The sequence below is a fragment of the Penaeus vannamei genome, chromosome 10 (assembly GCF_042767895.1).
Source record: "Penaeus vannamei isolate JL-2024 chromosome 10, ASM4276789v1, whole genome shotgun sequence".
In the NCBI taxonomy this organism is placed as follows: domain Eukaryota; kingdom Metazoa; phylum Arthropoda; class Malacostraca; order Decapoda; family Penaeidae; genus Penaeus; species Penaeus vannamei.
The window spans coordinates 21,471,731-21,486,730 of NC_091558.1; the positions used below are offsets into that span (position 1 = coordinate 21,471,731).

Below are 15,000 nucleotides of genomic sequence, written 5' to 3' on the forward strand. Positions count from 1 at the left end.
ATTGTCAGTATAATCATTATTCAGATCTGATCATAATATCAACACTATCATCATCAATGACAATACTATCAATAATGAGACAACTACTACTACTACTACTAACAATATCAATATCAATAATAAAAAATAGTAGTACCAACAAAAAAAAATTAATAACAATAATTATTATCACTGTTATCATACAGAAAAGTATTATAATAACATAAATAATAATAATAGTAATAATAATAGTAATAACAAAAATAATAATTATGATAATCATAAGAATCATAATAACCATAATCATAGTCAGTCATCATCATAGTCATAGCCAGTCATAGTCATATATAGTCATGGCCATAGTCATTGTCATAGACATAGCCATAGTCATAACAATAATAATGAAACAATAATAATAATAGTAACACCATCAACAACAACATATTATCATTGTCATTATTTTTTATCATCATTATTACTATCAAAACTATTATCATTACTTTCATTACTACTATCACTGTCGTCATCATCATCCTTACTTACGGTAACATCATCACTATCACCATTATCAAAATTACGAAAACTACCGTCATCACCATAATTATTCCTTTTTCTTCGTTACTCAAATTTTTCAAGATTTCCCATTAATGTGTAAAGTCAACAAATTCATATAAAATTTTTCATTTACAGTGAAATAATTGTATAAAACTTACCTGAGATGTTTTCAATGCACTTTCGATGGATGCCAAAGGCATGCTGCAACTCCGCGCAAATTCAATAGCTTTGGCTAGCTTTGAGTTCAGCTTAGGGTCTGCACCTCCACCTTCTGTGTTGAAGAAATGAAAAGTAAGAATTAGCCTATAAATAAATTGGGAAAGCCGATGCACATTAGAGTTTTTACATCTGGCAGTTCAGGGATTATTTTGAAATTATAAAAAAATAATTGATAAAGTTACAAGAATTAATACTAAATATTATCATATCAGCAATTAAACTGCCTATACCACTCAGTAATATTCACATTTATTTACCATATTTTTACTATCACTGTATCTTAATCATCTTACAGATGAAATAACCCAAGAAATATTTGAATATACACCATTACCAACTTTATCATATTTTCATATCTCAACAGCTGGAACTTACGAGATATACCCTGTATGTATTTCTATCATCACACAATCTAATTGAAAATCCATCAAAAATTGTAGCTTTATTGTCAAAATCAACTTCATTGAGGTTAGATCAAGCAAATCATCAAGTAATACAAAATAATGAAATAACTAAATTAACAAAACATACCTTTAACAGCAAGCTTTATGAGCCTTGAACACTTCATAAATTTCTTCTGTCTTTCAGCATCCTTGGCAGCTTTTGTGTGTTTAATATTTGCCCACTTGGAATGTCCTGCCATGCCTCTGCACTGGAGGAATATTTGGTCAAGGCTAATGCTGGCATTTCCATTTTGGAAGGTATGCCCTCTGGTCCTTGGAATTTTACTTGCGAAGGAACTCTGATACTGCGCAATCAGTGGCCGTACAAGCTGGAACAGAAAGAACATAGTGAAATATATATAAATAAATACTATTGCTAGATAACTTCTATGTGCAGAAGCTATTTATTCACTTGGAATGAGCTCCTAACACACAAGAAAAAACAACAACAACAATCAAAGGGGTGACAGAGAAAATCAGAATGAGAGAAAATGACAATAACAAAAGGGCAAAGAGATTTAAACCCTCTATAGAGCTAGGACACATGTACTGCAGATTTGGTTGTCTGCCAAAGTGTCAATAGGTACAAAGGCAGAATTTCTAGTCATAACCAATACTGACACAAGAGGAGGTGGTTCCCCAAAACAAAGATTTATATTCCTAATATACAATGTACATTAAATGCAATTCAGGGATACCAAAATCCTTTAGTAGTGCCAACTGCCTGACCTGCATTACCCCACTGATCTGTCTTAACCCTAGTCCTGTTGACCTTATTCTCATATATCAACTATCTACTATAGAGTCCTACCGGCACTGATCTTGGTATGGAAGTGTTTAAGTTGCATAAGTACGGTACTTATGAATTTAATATAATTTCACTTTCTATCTTTAACTGGAATGCATCTTATGTGATTTCATCTCTTGTGTTTTACAAGAAATCACGAAAAAGATATACAAAGAGCCTATTTTCTATTGCTTTTGAAAGTCTAATCTTATCCCCGTGAAAACACTCTAATTCATTTTTTTCTTATGCTCTAATTTACGCGATTATGAAACGACCAATACAAGCAAACATACATATATTTCATCAGCGCACATCTTACCCTTATCGTATATGACATGTTTTGAGTACAATGGCATGCAATATTTCCGAGTCCAATTTGCAATGTTTTCTGAGGCCTTGTGTATCGGCTGCAAGGCAAGAAGTGTAGGAGGAAGGGACACTGTCTTCGGAAGAAGCGGGGAAAATTATCTTGAATTCGTGTTGTGAATAGTGTGATGCTTATTTCCCCCCCGTTATAAGCGTCATCTGTTGATTAAAAGTGAGGATATGGAGTATTACGCCATCTGTTGATTAAACGTAAAGATGTAGTGTATTAGAGAAAATATGGAGGTAAGGGGTGACTTATTTATTTTTGTTGGGTAAATTTTTTTTGTTCATCGATTGTGTGTGTATATATATATATATATATATATATATATATATATATATATATATATATATATATATATATATAAAAACAGAATCCTCTTATCTGTTGAAGCCTTGACTCTTCCCATCCTTTACATATCAACTTTAGGTCAGTTAATACTGATATGTCATATGTCATATGGTTAAACTAACCATACTGTTTTTTATGCATATACATCAGATATGAATATTTTAAGATTTATAGTAAAGTTCTGTAACCATCACATTTCACACAGTTAATTTAGAAAGTAATATTTAGTTAAACAGTGACTCAGTGTACTGTGTAGCTTGAGGTTGACTTTTTCTCTTTTTCCAGATAATATGATTTCACACATGTAATGGGTAGGGAGTGGGGGCGTCACCATTATAAATGCATAAGATGATGAAACACAATAACAGGAGAATACAATAACTAATGAAATTGGGGGAGGGGCATTGATATGTATAACAGAAGAACTATGATCACAATTACTTGACTTAGATAAAGCCTATGAAAATGTTCTGTGGAAACTGATCCATTCTTTGTGATTCCAAGAAATATACCAGTGTGATTTTCGTACTATTTAGCCAGTACTTCTGGTTTAAAGCCCCTTATGATGAGCTTCTTTCCTATCTACTTGTTTTTGTATAATTCAATTTTTAAATGTAAAATTAAAGTCGTTCAGCCAATTTACTGAATCCAATAGAACTCTCAGGTCGATTAAAAACTCAAACTGTACCTGATTTTGCACTGTGGCAGAAAAGACACCACAGGGAACTTACGAATTGAAAAAAGGTATGCTTCTCATTTGAAACAATTTCATGATTTGTTTTTGCAATTTACTTATGAATTGTGAATTACTTGAAAAAAAGGATACTCTCCATATAGAAATATCTTATAATTTGATTTAACAATTTACCTAAGGGATATAATTTCTCAATAGAAATATGCGAAACTTGGGATTTACGGTTTCTTTGTAAATAAAAAATACATAGGATGTCTTAAGGTTTGGGCCCCAAGTCTCAAGTTGATGCTTCACACAATACAGTATTTATATGTGTGAAATGTGTATTGGTAGATATTTGGATAGTTGGATGGATAGAAAAAAAAAGGATGGAAATATAGAAAAGATGTATCATTTTCTTATCAATATGTTATATTACTGGAAACCTGAAGGTTCATCTGTCTCAAATATCATCACCTCTGATAAACATCCCACACTTTATTTTGTACCACCCTTGTTTTCCAAACAGTTAATAATGTTTATGATGCCTTTTCTCCAATTTGCTTCCCTTGGGATCAAGATTTAATGATCAGTTTAACATCACAAACTCCTCTCGCTCATAAGGGTGTCTACTGATCAATTTTCAAATGGCCAATTCATACCTAACCCTAGGGGGATGCCCTTTCTAAATCTGACCTGTAGCTGGCCTGGAAACTGCTTCTATTACACCCTGCTAGTCCCCTCTCGTGTTACCACTGTACCACATTGGCCTTTGTAAAACTATTACCTTTACAATACATGATTAGTTTTAGGGCTTAAACTGGAGTTCTTTGATCTCACAATAATGAATTCCATATATTCAAATAGAATCTGGAATGTATATAAAACTTTCAAGGTTTAAAGTAAGATTAGTGACAAGTGAACAATTCAACTGAAATTCATGAAATATAACTCTTGCAAGTGTTGCTTTATCTATGTATTTCAAGGACCATACTTTTTATCTTGCTATACAGAGATTACTTCAAATGATATGATACATTTTCTTTCCTGATGATAAATAGGCATAAAAAAGATGAAAGGTGAAATAACACAACTAGTTAGCTCACATGAGTATGAGGATGAAGTGGTTAAATGAAATACCAAGTTTTACATATTCATTTTATCATACAGAACTGTCTTAAAATTATATTTACATCTTTATTCAGCAATATATATATTTTTAATGAAAACTACCTAATCTGAACATATGGTTGCTGATGATTCCAGTGGACACAAAAAAATTTCCTAAAATGATTTGCTATATATTGAATAACAATTTGATTAACTGGTTTTCCTACAGAAACAGTAAAAAATGCAGAACACCTATAGAAGAAAAAAAAAACAATATGGTTATTTGAGATTTTATAAAAAGATAAAAAATTACATTAATAACAACATAATACTCCATGAAGGTTTCATCTTTCAACAGCAAATCATAACATTCTAGTACATTGTGCCAAAAATACATTTGAAAGTCTACAGATGATGGAAATACTTGTCACACATGGAACTACTTAAAGAAACAACCTGCTGTCTACATAGCCTTCTAAAGCAAGAAGTGCTGGACATTTTGTCAGATCAATGTTGGTTAATAATTTTGCTGAGACGCTGATGTGTGTATGGATCATAAGGAGTAGTGCCTCGGATGGTAATCTCCAGAGGGTTAGAATAAACATCAGCCGCCAACTCCTGGACAGCAATTTCCTTGTCTGTCTTTGCAATCTTGACAGCCTCATCAACTTCCTTGCGCACTTCACCATCGATTTTCTGCAAGACACGGTAAATGACATTGTATCTCTTTTATAAAATTAACATTACTCCACCCTGACCTTTTATTAAAGTAATTCTATAATGACACTGTAATCCAGCAGGCATCATGCAAACAATAGCATCTATTGTGGAAAAAAATTATACAGAAAATGTTCATATTCTCAAACAAGGAACTTTACTTATACAAACCTTGAGCTCTTCAGCTGTAACCAAATCTGCAGACAGAATGCGTTCCTTAAAGAGCATGATTGGATCTCTGGTCTGACGGACCTCCTGGATTTCATCACGTGTACGATAAGATGTACCAGGGTCAGACATGGAATGACCGTGGTAGCGGTATGTTGCGACCTCCAGGACTAAAGGTCCTTTTCCAGAAGTGCAATGCTCTACGCAGTAACTGATGGCCTCCTTCACACTCAGTACATCCATACCATCAATCTGTAGTTTAACAAAATAGTATCCTTAGTGTATGCCTTATATCCCAGGTTTACAATTTTATATCTACTTCTAAAAGGACTAAAACTGAGGTAATACAGAAACTACATCTAATTGCTGATTCTGTGGTATGCAAGGAAATCTTATCCAAATATCAAACTACAAAATATGCAGAATAAAGTAAATATTTCAAGGAAAATGTATCCAATCCCAGAAAGATCTCCTAGCAATTCAAGGAAACTGTCTTATTACTTTATAAGGGGGGCAGGGGAAGAAACAAATGGTTTCCCTAAAGTAATTTTGCCAATTCTGAAAAATCACTCGGGATTTCATATTCTTATAGCAATCTTCTACTTCATCTTAAAAAGCCTACCCATATTCCAGGCACGTAGTCTCCACGAGTGTAGTAGTTGGTTGAGGCTGAGGCTCGGTCAACACTAGTACCCATGCCATAACCATTATTCTCACAAATAAATACGGCTGGCAAATTCATCAGCTTGGCTATGTTGTATGCTTCAAAAAGCTGGCCCTGTGGGAGAGGATAGAGGAGTTTATAAATGACTATCTATTATAAAAAAAATATTATTAATAACAATGATAATAATTGAAAGGATAATGAAGAAGCAAGAGAAGTGAAAAAGAAAAACAATATATCAACTCATATTCACAACCGTCCTTTTAATCATGAAAGAAAAATGTAATAATCTACAGACAGATATAAGAAAAGATTCAATCACTTAATAATAAAGCCACTCTAACACACTATTAATCTAAATTAACCAAGAGTACAACAAAGACTTGCCTGATTGGCAGCTCCATCACCATAAAGACTGACATTGATACCATTGTTCTCCAAGTACTTGTTAGCGAGGGCGATGCCGGCACCTACAGGCACCTGGGCACCTACAATACCATTACCACCGTAGAAGTTCTTAGCGTACATATGCATGGAACCTCCTTTGCCTCTGGCCATTCCTTGTGTCCTTCCCGTCAATTCTGCCATGATACCTTGAAAGTGTATGCTTTTATTAGTACATGATAAAAAGAACACGCCATCTTCAGATACACACCTTGAAAACAAAAAGTAAACAAATAAATAAATAAATAAAGTATCTACAAAACCCATTATAAAGCAGCTCATTCAGAAAAGTAAACTCCAGTATCTAAACCAATGTTAATAATGAAAACTGCTGCCCTAATAACCCAACCCAAAACATTCAAGTTTTGTAACAATAGATAAAACAAGTAAAAGTTTTACATATATATGTCCCAGCAAGGAAAGGAGAATAAATTCCTTATGGGAAACCACAAGGAAATGTTATTCATTACAATATTTGCAAGAAATCCAAAGACTTCCTCATCTTCTAATGCCAGTTCCTATAAAGAGGAGTTGCAAGCCTAAAACTTTACCACCTAAATACAGGTAACATGAACAGTAGCTGTAATGAGGATGGTACTTTAAATACAAACTTCCATCTTTTATATATAACATATTAAGCATTTCCTAGGTTCCCTCCAATAATTTATTAATTTTTTTCTAACCACCTTCATCATCATCTTTTATACAGAATGATTACAAGAGTATAATCTGCATTTTCATGTGAGAATAATTCCATAATCACCTTCAGAATACACAGAGATATTTCAAGTTCTAATAAAACATTAGATATTACGAACTTGTGACGCTGCAACCCATGACGTACGCCCATCCATGGTCTCGGTAGGCAGTGATGACAGAGTCTTGTGCCCTCAGAGCTCCCTTGATACCAACACAAATAGCTTCTTGGCCACTGTACAAATGGCAAAATCCACGAATAGCCTGTGGAAAGTACGAGAATGGAGTAAATCTAAGGCAACGTAATATAACCCAGGTCAGTACAGTATCACAATGAAAGAAAATTCTCCAGCTTGAACGTCAGTTTCCAAGAGGTATACAAAGCGATTACTAATCCACTGTGATAACAACAGAAGGTAAAGTAAAGTAAATGGAAATACAAAGAATGGCAAAAATGAGAATAAATCACCACTCTCGGCATTTTTCATTACCTTTTCCTTGTAGAGGTTGCTAGCAGCACTCTCCATTCTCCTGATCATCTGCATCTGCGTATAAAAAGTGAGGGCTTCGTCCCGAGTGCATGACGTCGTGCTGTTTGGGGGCGTCTCAAGTTTGTGCAATTTGTAGGGTCTTGTCTCAAAGGTTGCTTCAGTTGCTGTTCCACTGTTCCTTACTGAAGAGGTCATAAAAGGTGCCAAGGCTCTCTGTGGGGATATAAGGGTTTTCTTAAGAATGTGAAAATTTAAGAAAGTAATGGCATATTCAATAAAACAATAATTTCATTCTATACATAAAATCAATATGTGGTTTTATATTCTGCATTTAAAATGATTTAATTCAAATTCATTTTACAAATCATAAGCATGCATATACAGCATTTATATATGAAGACAGTACCAAATAAAATATACTTTTATAATAAAGCACAACTTTGCATATGATATATATGTATATGAATAAATAAGTAAATCATTATATATGTATGTAAATATAATATATATATATATATATATATATATATATATATATATATATATATATATATATATATATATATATATATATATATATATATATATATATATATATATATATATATATTTTTTTTATATATATATATCTAAATAAATATATATACATATACATATATATGTAAATATGTAAATGTGTAAATATGTATGGTGTATGTATGTATGTATGTATGCCTATGTCTATGTTTATATTTCTGTACATGAAAATATATATACACATATACATAGTGGTATATATACATATACACAAATACACACACACACACGCACAAAACTCACATCTTGTTCTTCAAATCACCAGAGGTTTGGTAATACAAGATAATATAAATAACCAAATAACCATTTTTAAATTAACAAATCAAAAAAACGTATCCAGATTATAAAGCTGTGTAGGCATTAGTTTTTTTGTCTATTAAATGGTCATGGCAAAGAAAGATCTTATACATGACTAGAATCAAGAATAGTGCCTGTATACCTTCTATTGCATACAGTAAGGTTACAACAGCCTACAAAGGAAATTGTGTGTGCATATGCATTGGTACTTCAAGCAAGAACACAACATATGTATATACATAACAACCAATTCTGTTTTAGTCCTCAATATTCATCCAATATCTTCCTTTTTCAATCTTTCTCTCAGTATTTTTTTTTCTCTTTTTTCCAACATTGTCTGGTATTCTTGCCTAAAGACAGGTGGCCTGGTTTATGTTTATTTTCAAAATGTGATATACTCTAAGCTGCAGGTTACCTTGGCCATTTCTTCGCATGTTTGGGCGATCTTGGTGGCTTTGCTGACCTGGTGTCAAGTGGGAAGGTTGTCAAGACTATCTATTTTCAACGATAATGAGATAAAATAACAAAATTGTATAACAGGACTATCTGAGTATAACAACCTTGTCTAAATCCAGTGCTCTCTCCGTACACACACAGAAAGTAAACTATGTCAAAATCAAATTCCTACAGGAATAAAAGGTATAATAATTTAATCAATCAAACAAAAAGTCACTAAATATTTGCCTTTTACCATGCTACCTAATAAACCAAATGCTAAATAAACATATTCAAGAGTGAATAGTCTACATAAATATATTTATACATATAATACATACATACATGTGTGAGTCTGCATGTATATATATATATGTATGTATATATATATATATATTTATGTATGTATATATATATATATATATATATATATATATATATATATATATATATATATGTATATATGTATAAATATATTTATATATGTATGCATATATATATATATATATATATATATATATATATATATATACATACATAAATATATATATATATATATATATATATATATATATATATATATATATATATATATAAAATATGTCTTGAGACATAATAATCACATTTTCACTAGACACTCAATTATCTATCATCACAAAAATATGACATGACTGTGAAAGACTGAAGGCAACACTACGCTACATGTCCTGTCTTTTTTTTTCTAAATGAACATGTCCTTTACATTCATAAATATCACATAAGAATGGCGGATTCTAACATGACCAACTCATTCCACTGCCACATTTTTTTTTGTTTTCATGACTGTCATATTTGCAATATTCTGTTAACACTGTGTACGTTAAGAAAATATGGTACAATAGCAACAATAGCAATACCACTGTAGCAACAGTAACAATAGCAACAAAACCATAAAAAAATGAAAACAAGAAAAACAACAACAATAATAATAATAATAAAAACATTTATTAATAGAATAATTCTTGTTATTATTCTTATCATTCCAATAATAATAATAATAATAACAACATCCACAATAACAAAGTCATCAACACCAGTAATAAGAATAATGATAAAAAAAGAAGAACAGACAATAATGATTATAACAATTGTAACAATATCATCAAGTGTAGAATAAATAACAATTGTGATAATGATTAAATTTCTATCAATAACCTGAAAGACAATGCAATAATGATTACTATATTAATGGTAACAGTGTAGACAATGATATTAACAATAACAATAATAATAAAGTTGACCATGACAATAATGATAATAATAATAATAACAAAAAAAAATAATAATAACAATACAATAATAGAAATGAAAATAATAATAAAAATTAAATTAACTATAAAAATCAAATAATAACAAAATTAAAATAATAATAACAATAAAAAATTATAACACCACAACAAATACCGCTACAAAAAAACATATAGAAACAATCAAAATGCTACACTAATATTCTTCCTTTTCCACTTAGGGAAAGTAATCATAAGTGATCATAAAGCAAAGAATTACAACAAAACTGCTACTGTCATAAACAACAATGATAACTGTAGTGCAGTGGGGCTTCATCCTTAGCGACAAAAAGAAGAGAAAAGAAGAGAAAAGAAAAGAAAAGAAAAGAAATGAAAAAAGAAAGAAATGGAAAGAAAAGGAAAGAAAAACGAAAAGAAAGAAAAGAAAAAGCTAAGAAAAGAAAAGATTAAGAAAATAGAAAAGAAAACGATAAGAAAATAGTAAAGAAAAGAAAGAAAAATAAAGAAAAGAAAATTAAAGAAAAGAAAAGAAAAGTAAAGCAAAGAAAAAAAGGGAACTGCTAACTTGACAGAAATTACATTGGAAGCAAATAAAAGCCTGCCTGCGAAAATACCCAACCTGACCTCATTTAAACCCTGCTTTTGACTCTTACAGTAAGAATGCTAAATACAAAAGTTACAACACCCTTCAAACCATATTACAGAGAAAAAACACCCATAAACAACTATATACTGCTGTCAATAAAGCAACAGTCAAGCAGAGTGTGTAATTACAAAAGGCAAGGCCCATGGTAATCCAAAGATCACCAAAGTTGGTGTCCTACTATACTATTAAAGTGAGTATGTAAAAACAAAGGAGGTGGCATAGGTCAGTGGTAGAACACTGGCTTTGCAATCGCATGGTCCTTGGTTCGCCCCTCTCAGTCGACTCAGCTGTGAATGAGCACTGGTATGCTGACGTCAGCATGCTAGGGTCATAGCAGGGGCGAAATGGAACTGGCCACCCTACCGCATCATCCCATAGTTTAGTTAGCATGTTGCTCTACAAAACATGTCCCTTATGTCCAGATGGATATGGGACCAACTTTTGATAAAAACAATAATGACATATCGATTTGTAAGTAGTAATGATAACTTTTCAAATTTCATAATCATAATATCAATGATAATGACATTATGAATAATAATAATAATAATAATAATAATAATAATAACAAAAATAATAATCATTATCATCATCATCATAATAATAATAACAGTTAATAATAATGTTAATAATAATAATAGTAATTATAGTAATAATAATAATGACAATAATATTAATAATAATGGTAATAATAATAATAATAATAATAATAATAATAATAATAATAATAATAATAATAATAATAATAATAATAATAATAATAATAATAATAATAATAATAATAATAATAATAATAATGATAACAATTTTAATAATAATAATAATAATAATATTAATAATAAAAATAATAATGGTAATAATGGTAATAATAATAATAACAATAATAATAATAATAATAATGATAATATTAGTATCAATGACTATAAGAGTAACAATAATAATAACAATATTAATAATAATAACAACAGCAATAACAATAATAATAATAATTTCATAATAATAATAATAATGATAATAACAATTATAATATTAATAACAACAACAACAATAATAATAATAATAATAATAATAATAATAATAATAATAATAATAATAATAATAATAATAATAATAATAATAATAATAATAATAATAATAATAATAGTAATAATAACAACAACAAAAATTAAAAAACAAATCTAATAATAATCATAAAAACAATAATAAAAACATTAACATTAGTACTATATAAGAGGCATAGTGATGCCAGTGCAAAATTCAATGGCAATAATGAATTATAACAACAACAATTAAAAACATTCTAAAAACTAAAAAGTATTCATAAATAACTATTGCTGTGCATGTGTACATCCATCACAAATGTGTATATGAATAGTGAACAGTGGTTTTGTATTTTCATATTTCCACTCATGACAAATACATGTTTCAACAATGTCTTTGAATGAACAGAAAAGACAAATGCAGTACAGTATTGCAAGTAAACGTGAAACTATCTCATGCATGAAGTTTAAACCAGCAGTCAACAGACCTTACAATAAGAGATATTTTTGTGCATTTCTATTTATTTATTTTTTCAATCATAAATCAGACATTCACAATTATACAACAGCATCCTTAATCTATCTGAAACATGCCTTTTAGGGGTCATTAACAAAATAAAGGGCAAATCATAATTTCTAAAATTTTATGAAACATTTATGACTGATGTTGACATACAAAAAAAAGCCCTTATAGTTTTTATCTAATTAATGAACTGAGTATGATGTATATGTATAAAAAAATATCTACAATACGTGACACAGCAACCAAGATACAACACATAAATGAAGGACATCGACTGCATCAGCAACAGAATAGTCTAAAAGGGTTGCAATCCTGCAACAATACCATTGAGAGTTCCCAGAAGTCTGTCCACATCAAAGAGGCTGTATTTCGGGCACCTGACCATGCGCTGTACTGTTCCATGAGTGTTGCAAAGAAAGAATTAACAACATTTTAGGTCTACCTTGCATTACTTTGAATAAAGCAGTTAGAAAATTACAACAGTCATCATGTTAACCCATTCTACCACAGACCTGACAGCTGTCCAAAAGTCTTATATGCACACACAATGAATTATCAACTGCAGACTAATACTTCATCCTCCAAGGTTTGTGGTTTTCCTCATGCATCTATACTATGTAAACTCATTTAAGAAAATTCATATAAGCTGTTCTTGATGACAGAGCTGTAAGCAACAACTTTGGTAAAATACCTAAATACAAATAAACCCTATTCCAGGAAATAGATATGAATTTTCACAAGGCACATATATATAAATCAATTAAAAATCATGTAAACAAATCTATGGAAATAGTCATCAATGGTTAAACCCAAATATTCTTTCATACATAAAGGAACATATGCACAGTTCCATTCAACCCTTTAAACACATATAGATACACTGTCCACTGTATTTTCTAATTAATTTTTACATATACTGACGGTTCGCCTTGGGCTCAGCCACCAAGGATTGTCATCATAACAATAATGATAATAACAATTATATAACTGCACAGATTCATTTTTCAACAGCTTGAAAGGGTTAACTCTGATGATCTTTAATTCCAATCCCTCACTGTACTGGCATCCTGCCATTCTGTGCTTAGATCACACACACACACACACACACACACACACACACACACACACACACACACACACACACACACACACACACACACACACACACACACACACACACACACACACACACACACACACACACACACACACACACACACACACACACACACACACACACACCGACATATATATATATATATATATATATATATATATATATATATATATATATATATATATATATATTTTATAATATATATATATATATATATATATATATATATATATATATATATATATATAAATAAAAATAAAAACATTTCATTGCAATACTGATACATTATCTACGGTTATAGCGAGTGGGTGATAGCTTCTCATGCTTATCTCTAAAGGATTTTCTCCAATATATCTACTTACTGATCAAGGGAGGACTTTTAAGCAATGTAACTAAAGAGGTTTACAATATGGGAGATCCTGATGTATATAAAGAAAATGCAGTAAATTAATGTTGTAGTGAAGAATGATAAAATTTCACACTACTAAGACTTCATATTTTCATGGACGTCTCTGTAACTACTTTAATATATTTTGCTGCTATAACCAAACAAGACCAAAGAAAAGTAAGATGAAGCAGTATATTCAAAACCATAACAAGCACATAATTGCCAGAGTGATCTATAACTTCTATCATGCCTGACAGTGGCCTTTGTCAGAGTGCCTCACAGAAAGTATTAGATTAGTTGTGTTTGTGTAAAATTTAGCAAAGGAATTGTGGTAAAGGACTTCAACTGGTTATCATGATTAAAAAAATGGTTTTAGTAGTGTAAATTTTTGGTATATATTTACACAATGATGAACTATGCTAAGAAAAATCTAAGGGTACTGTTACAAAGAGAGTAAAAAAAACAAAACATGGTTAATGTCTATGGTATGGCTGGGGCAAAATGAAGATGATTTTCTTATAGAGGACAAAACGTTGTGTATGTTGGTACAAGAAATAATCAGCAGAATGAATAGTAATGCCAAAAATAAAAGAAAAAGATTGCAGAAAGTGTTGCTCACAGTCTAAGTCCATACAGTGCTCCTGAGTTTCAACTCTATCTTGCCATTCATACGAGGTGAAGGCAATGTTACCCGGGGAGGTGCTGGGGGGTAGAGCCCCCTATCAACCCTCCCCTCAAGCAGTGTCTGAGGGGCATGCTCAGTAACAGCAATTTAGGTTTCTGAATTAAGTATATGATGTGGAGTTGGGGACTAAAAATTAAGAAAAAGCCACAGAGAGTCTAAGTCCATGGTGTCTGGTGGGGGTTCAGGGGCAGAGTCCCCACCGAGGGAAATACTGTGATTGGGTTGGAGGTTTGGTGATGAAACCTAGGGTTAGGAGCCTTGTGGATTCCCAGGTGTACCCCTAGGATGTTGTTAGGAGTAATAGGAACTTAGGCTTATTCAAGTCCGGATATTACGCAAACAA

The 15,000-nt window shown here is 31.1% G+C and overlaps 2 protein-coding genes across 5 annotated transcripts in view; both read right to left on the reverse strand.

The window, feature by feature from the left end:
• LOC113806265 (probable transcriptional regulatory protein TDE_1487) overlaps positions 1 to 2,462 on the reverse strand; it is a 4,906-nt gene extending 2,444 nt beyond the window's left edge. Inside the window, exons 1-3 of the mRNA XM_027357379.2 lie at positions 2,303 to 2,462; positions 1,285 to 1,525; positions 693 to 805 (exon numbers count right to left, since the gene is read on the reverse strand). Of these exons, the coding sequence (XP_027213180.2) occupies positions 693 to 805; positions 1,285 to 1,525; positions 2,303 to 2,320 (372 nt within the window). The 5' untranslated portion in view covers positions 2,321 to 2,462. The remainder of the gene's footprint in view (positions 1 to 692; positions 806 to 1,284; positions 1,526 to 2,302) is intronic.
• A 2,056-nt stretch (positions 2,463 to 4,518) lies between these two features.
• The window catches only part of LOC113806262 (probable pyruvate dehydrogenase E1 component subunit alpha, mitochondrial), a 13,144-nt gene continuing 2,662 nt past the window's right edge, over positions 4,519 to 15,000 (reverse strand). Inside the window, exons 2-9 of one of the 4 annotated variants that reach the window (XM_070126446.1) lie at positions 12,792 to 12,860; positions 8,953 to 9,000; positions 7,665 to 7,877; positions 7,296 to 7,437; positions 6,421 to 6,626; positions 5,992 to 6,147; positions 5,373 to 5,621; positions 4,519 to 5,180 (exon numbers count right to left, since the gene is read on the reverse strand). In XM_070126446.1, the coding sequence (XP_069982547.1) occupies positions 4,992 to 5,180; positions 5,373 to 5,621; positions 5,992 to 6,147; positions 6,421 to 6,626; positions 7,296 to 7,437; positions 7,665 to 7,877; positions 8,953 to 9,000; positions 12,792 to 12,860 (1,272 nt within the window). In that variant the 3' untranslated portion in view covers positions 4,519 to 4,991. The remainder of the gene's footprint in view (positions 5,181 to 5,372; positions 5,622 to 5,991; positions 6,148 to 6,420; positions 6,627 to 7,295; positions 7,438 to 7,664; positions 7,878 to 8,952; positions 9,001 to 12,791; positions 12,861 to 15,000) is intronic. The other 3 variants (XM_027357377.2, XM_070126447.1, XM_027357378.2) reach the window with 3 other exon arrangements.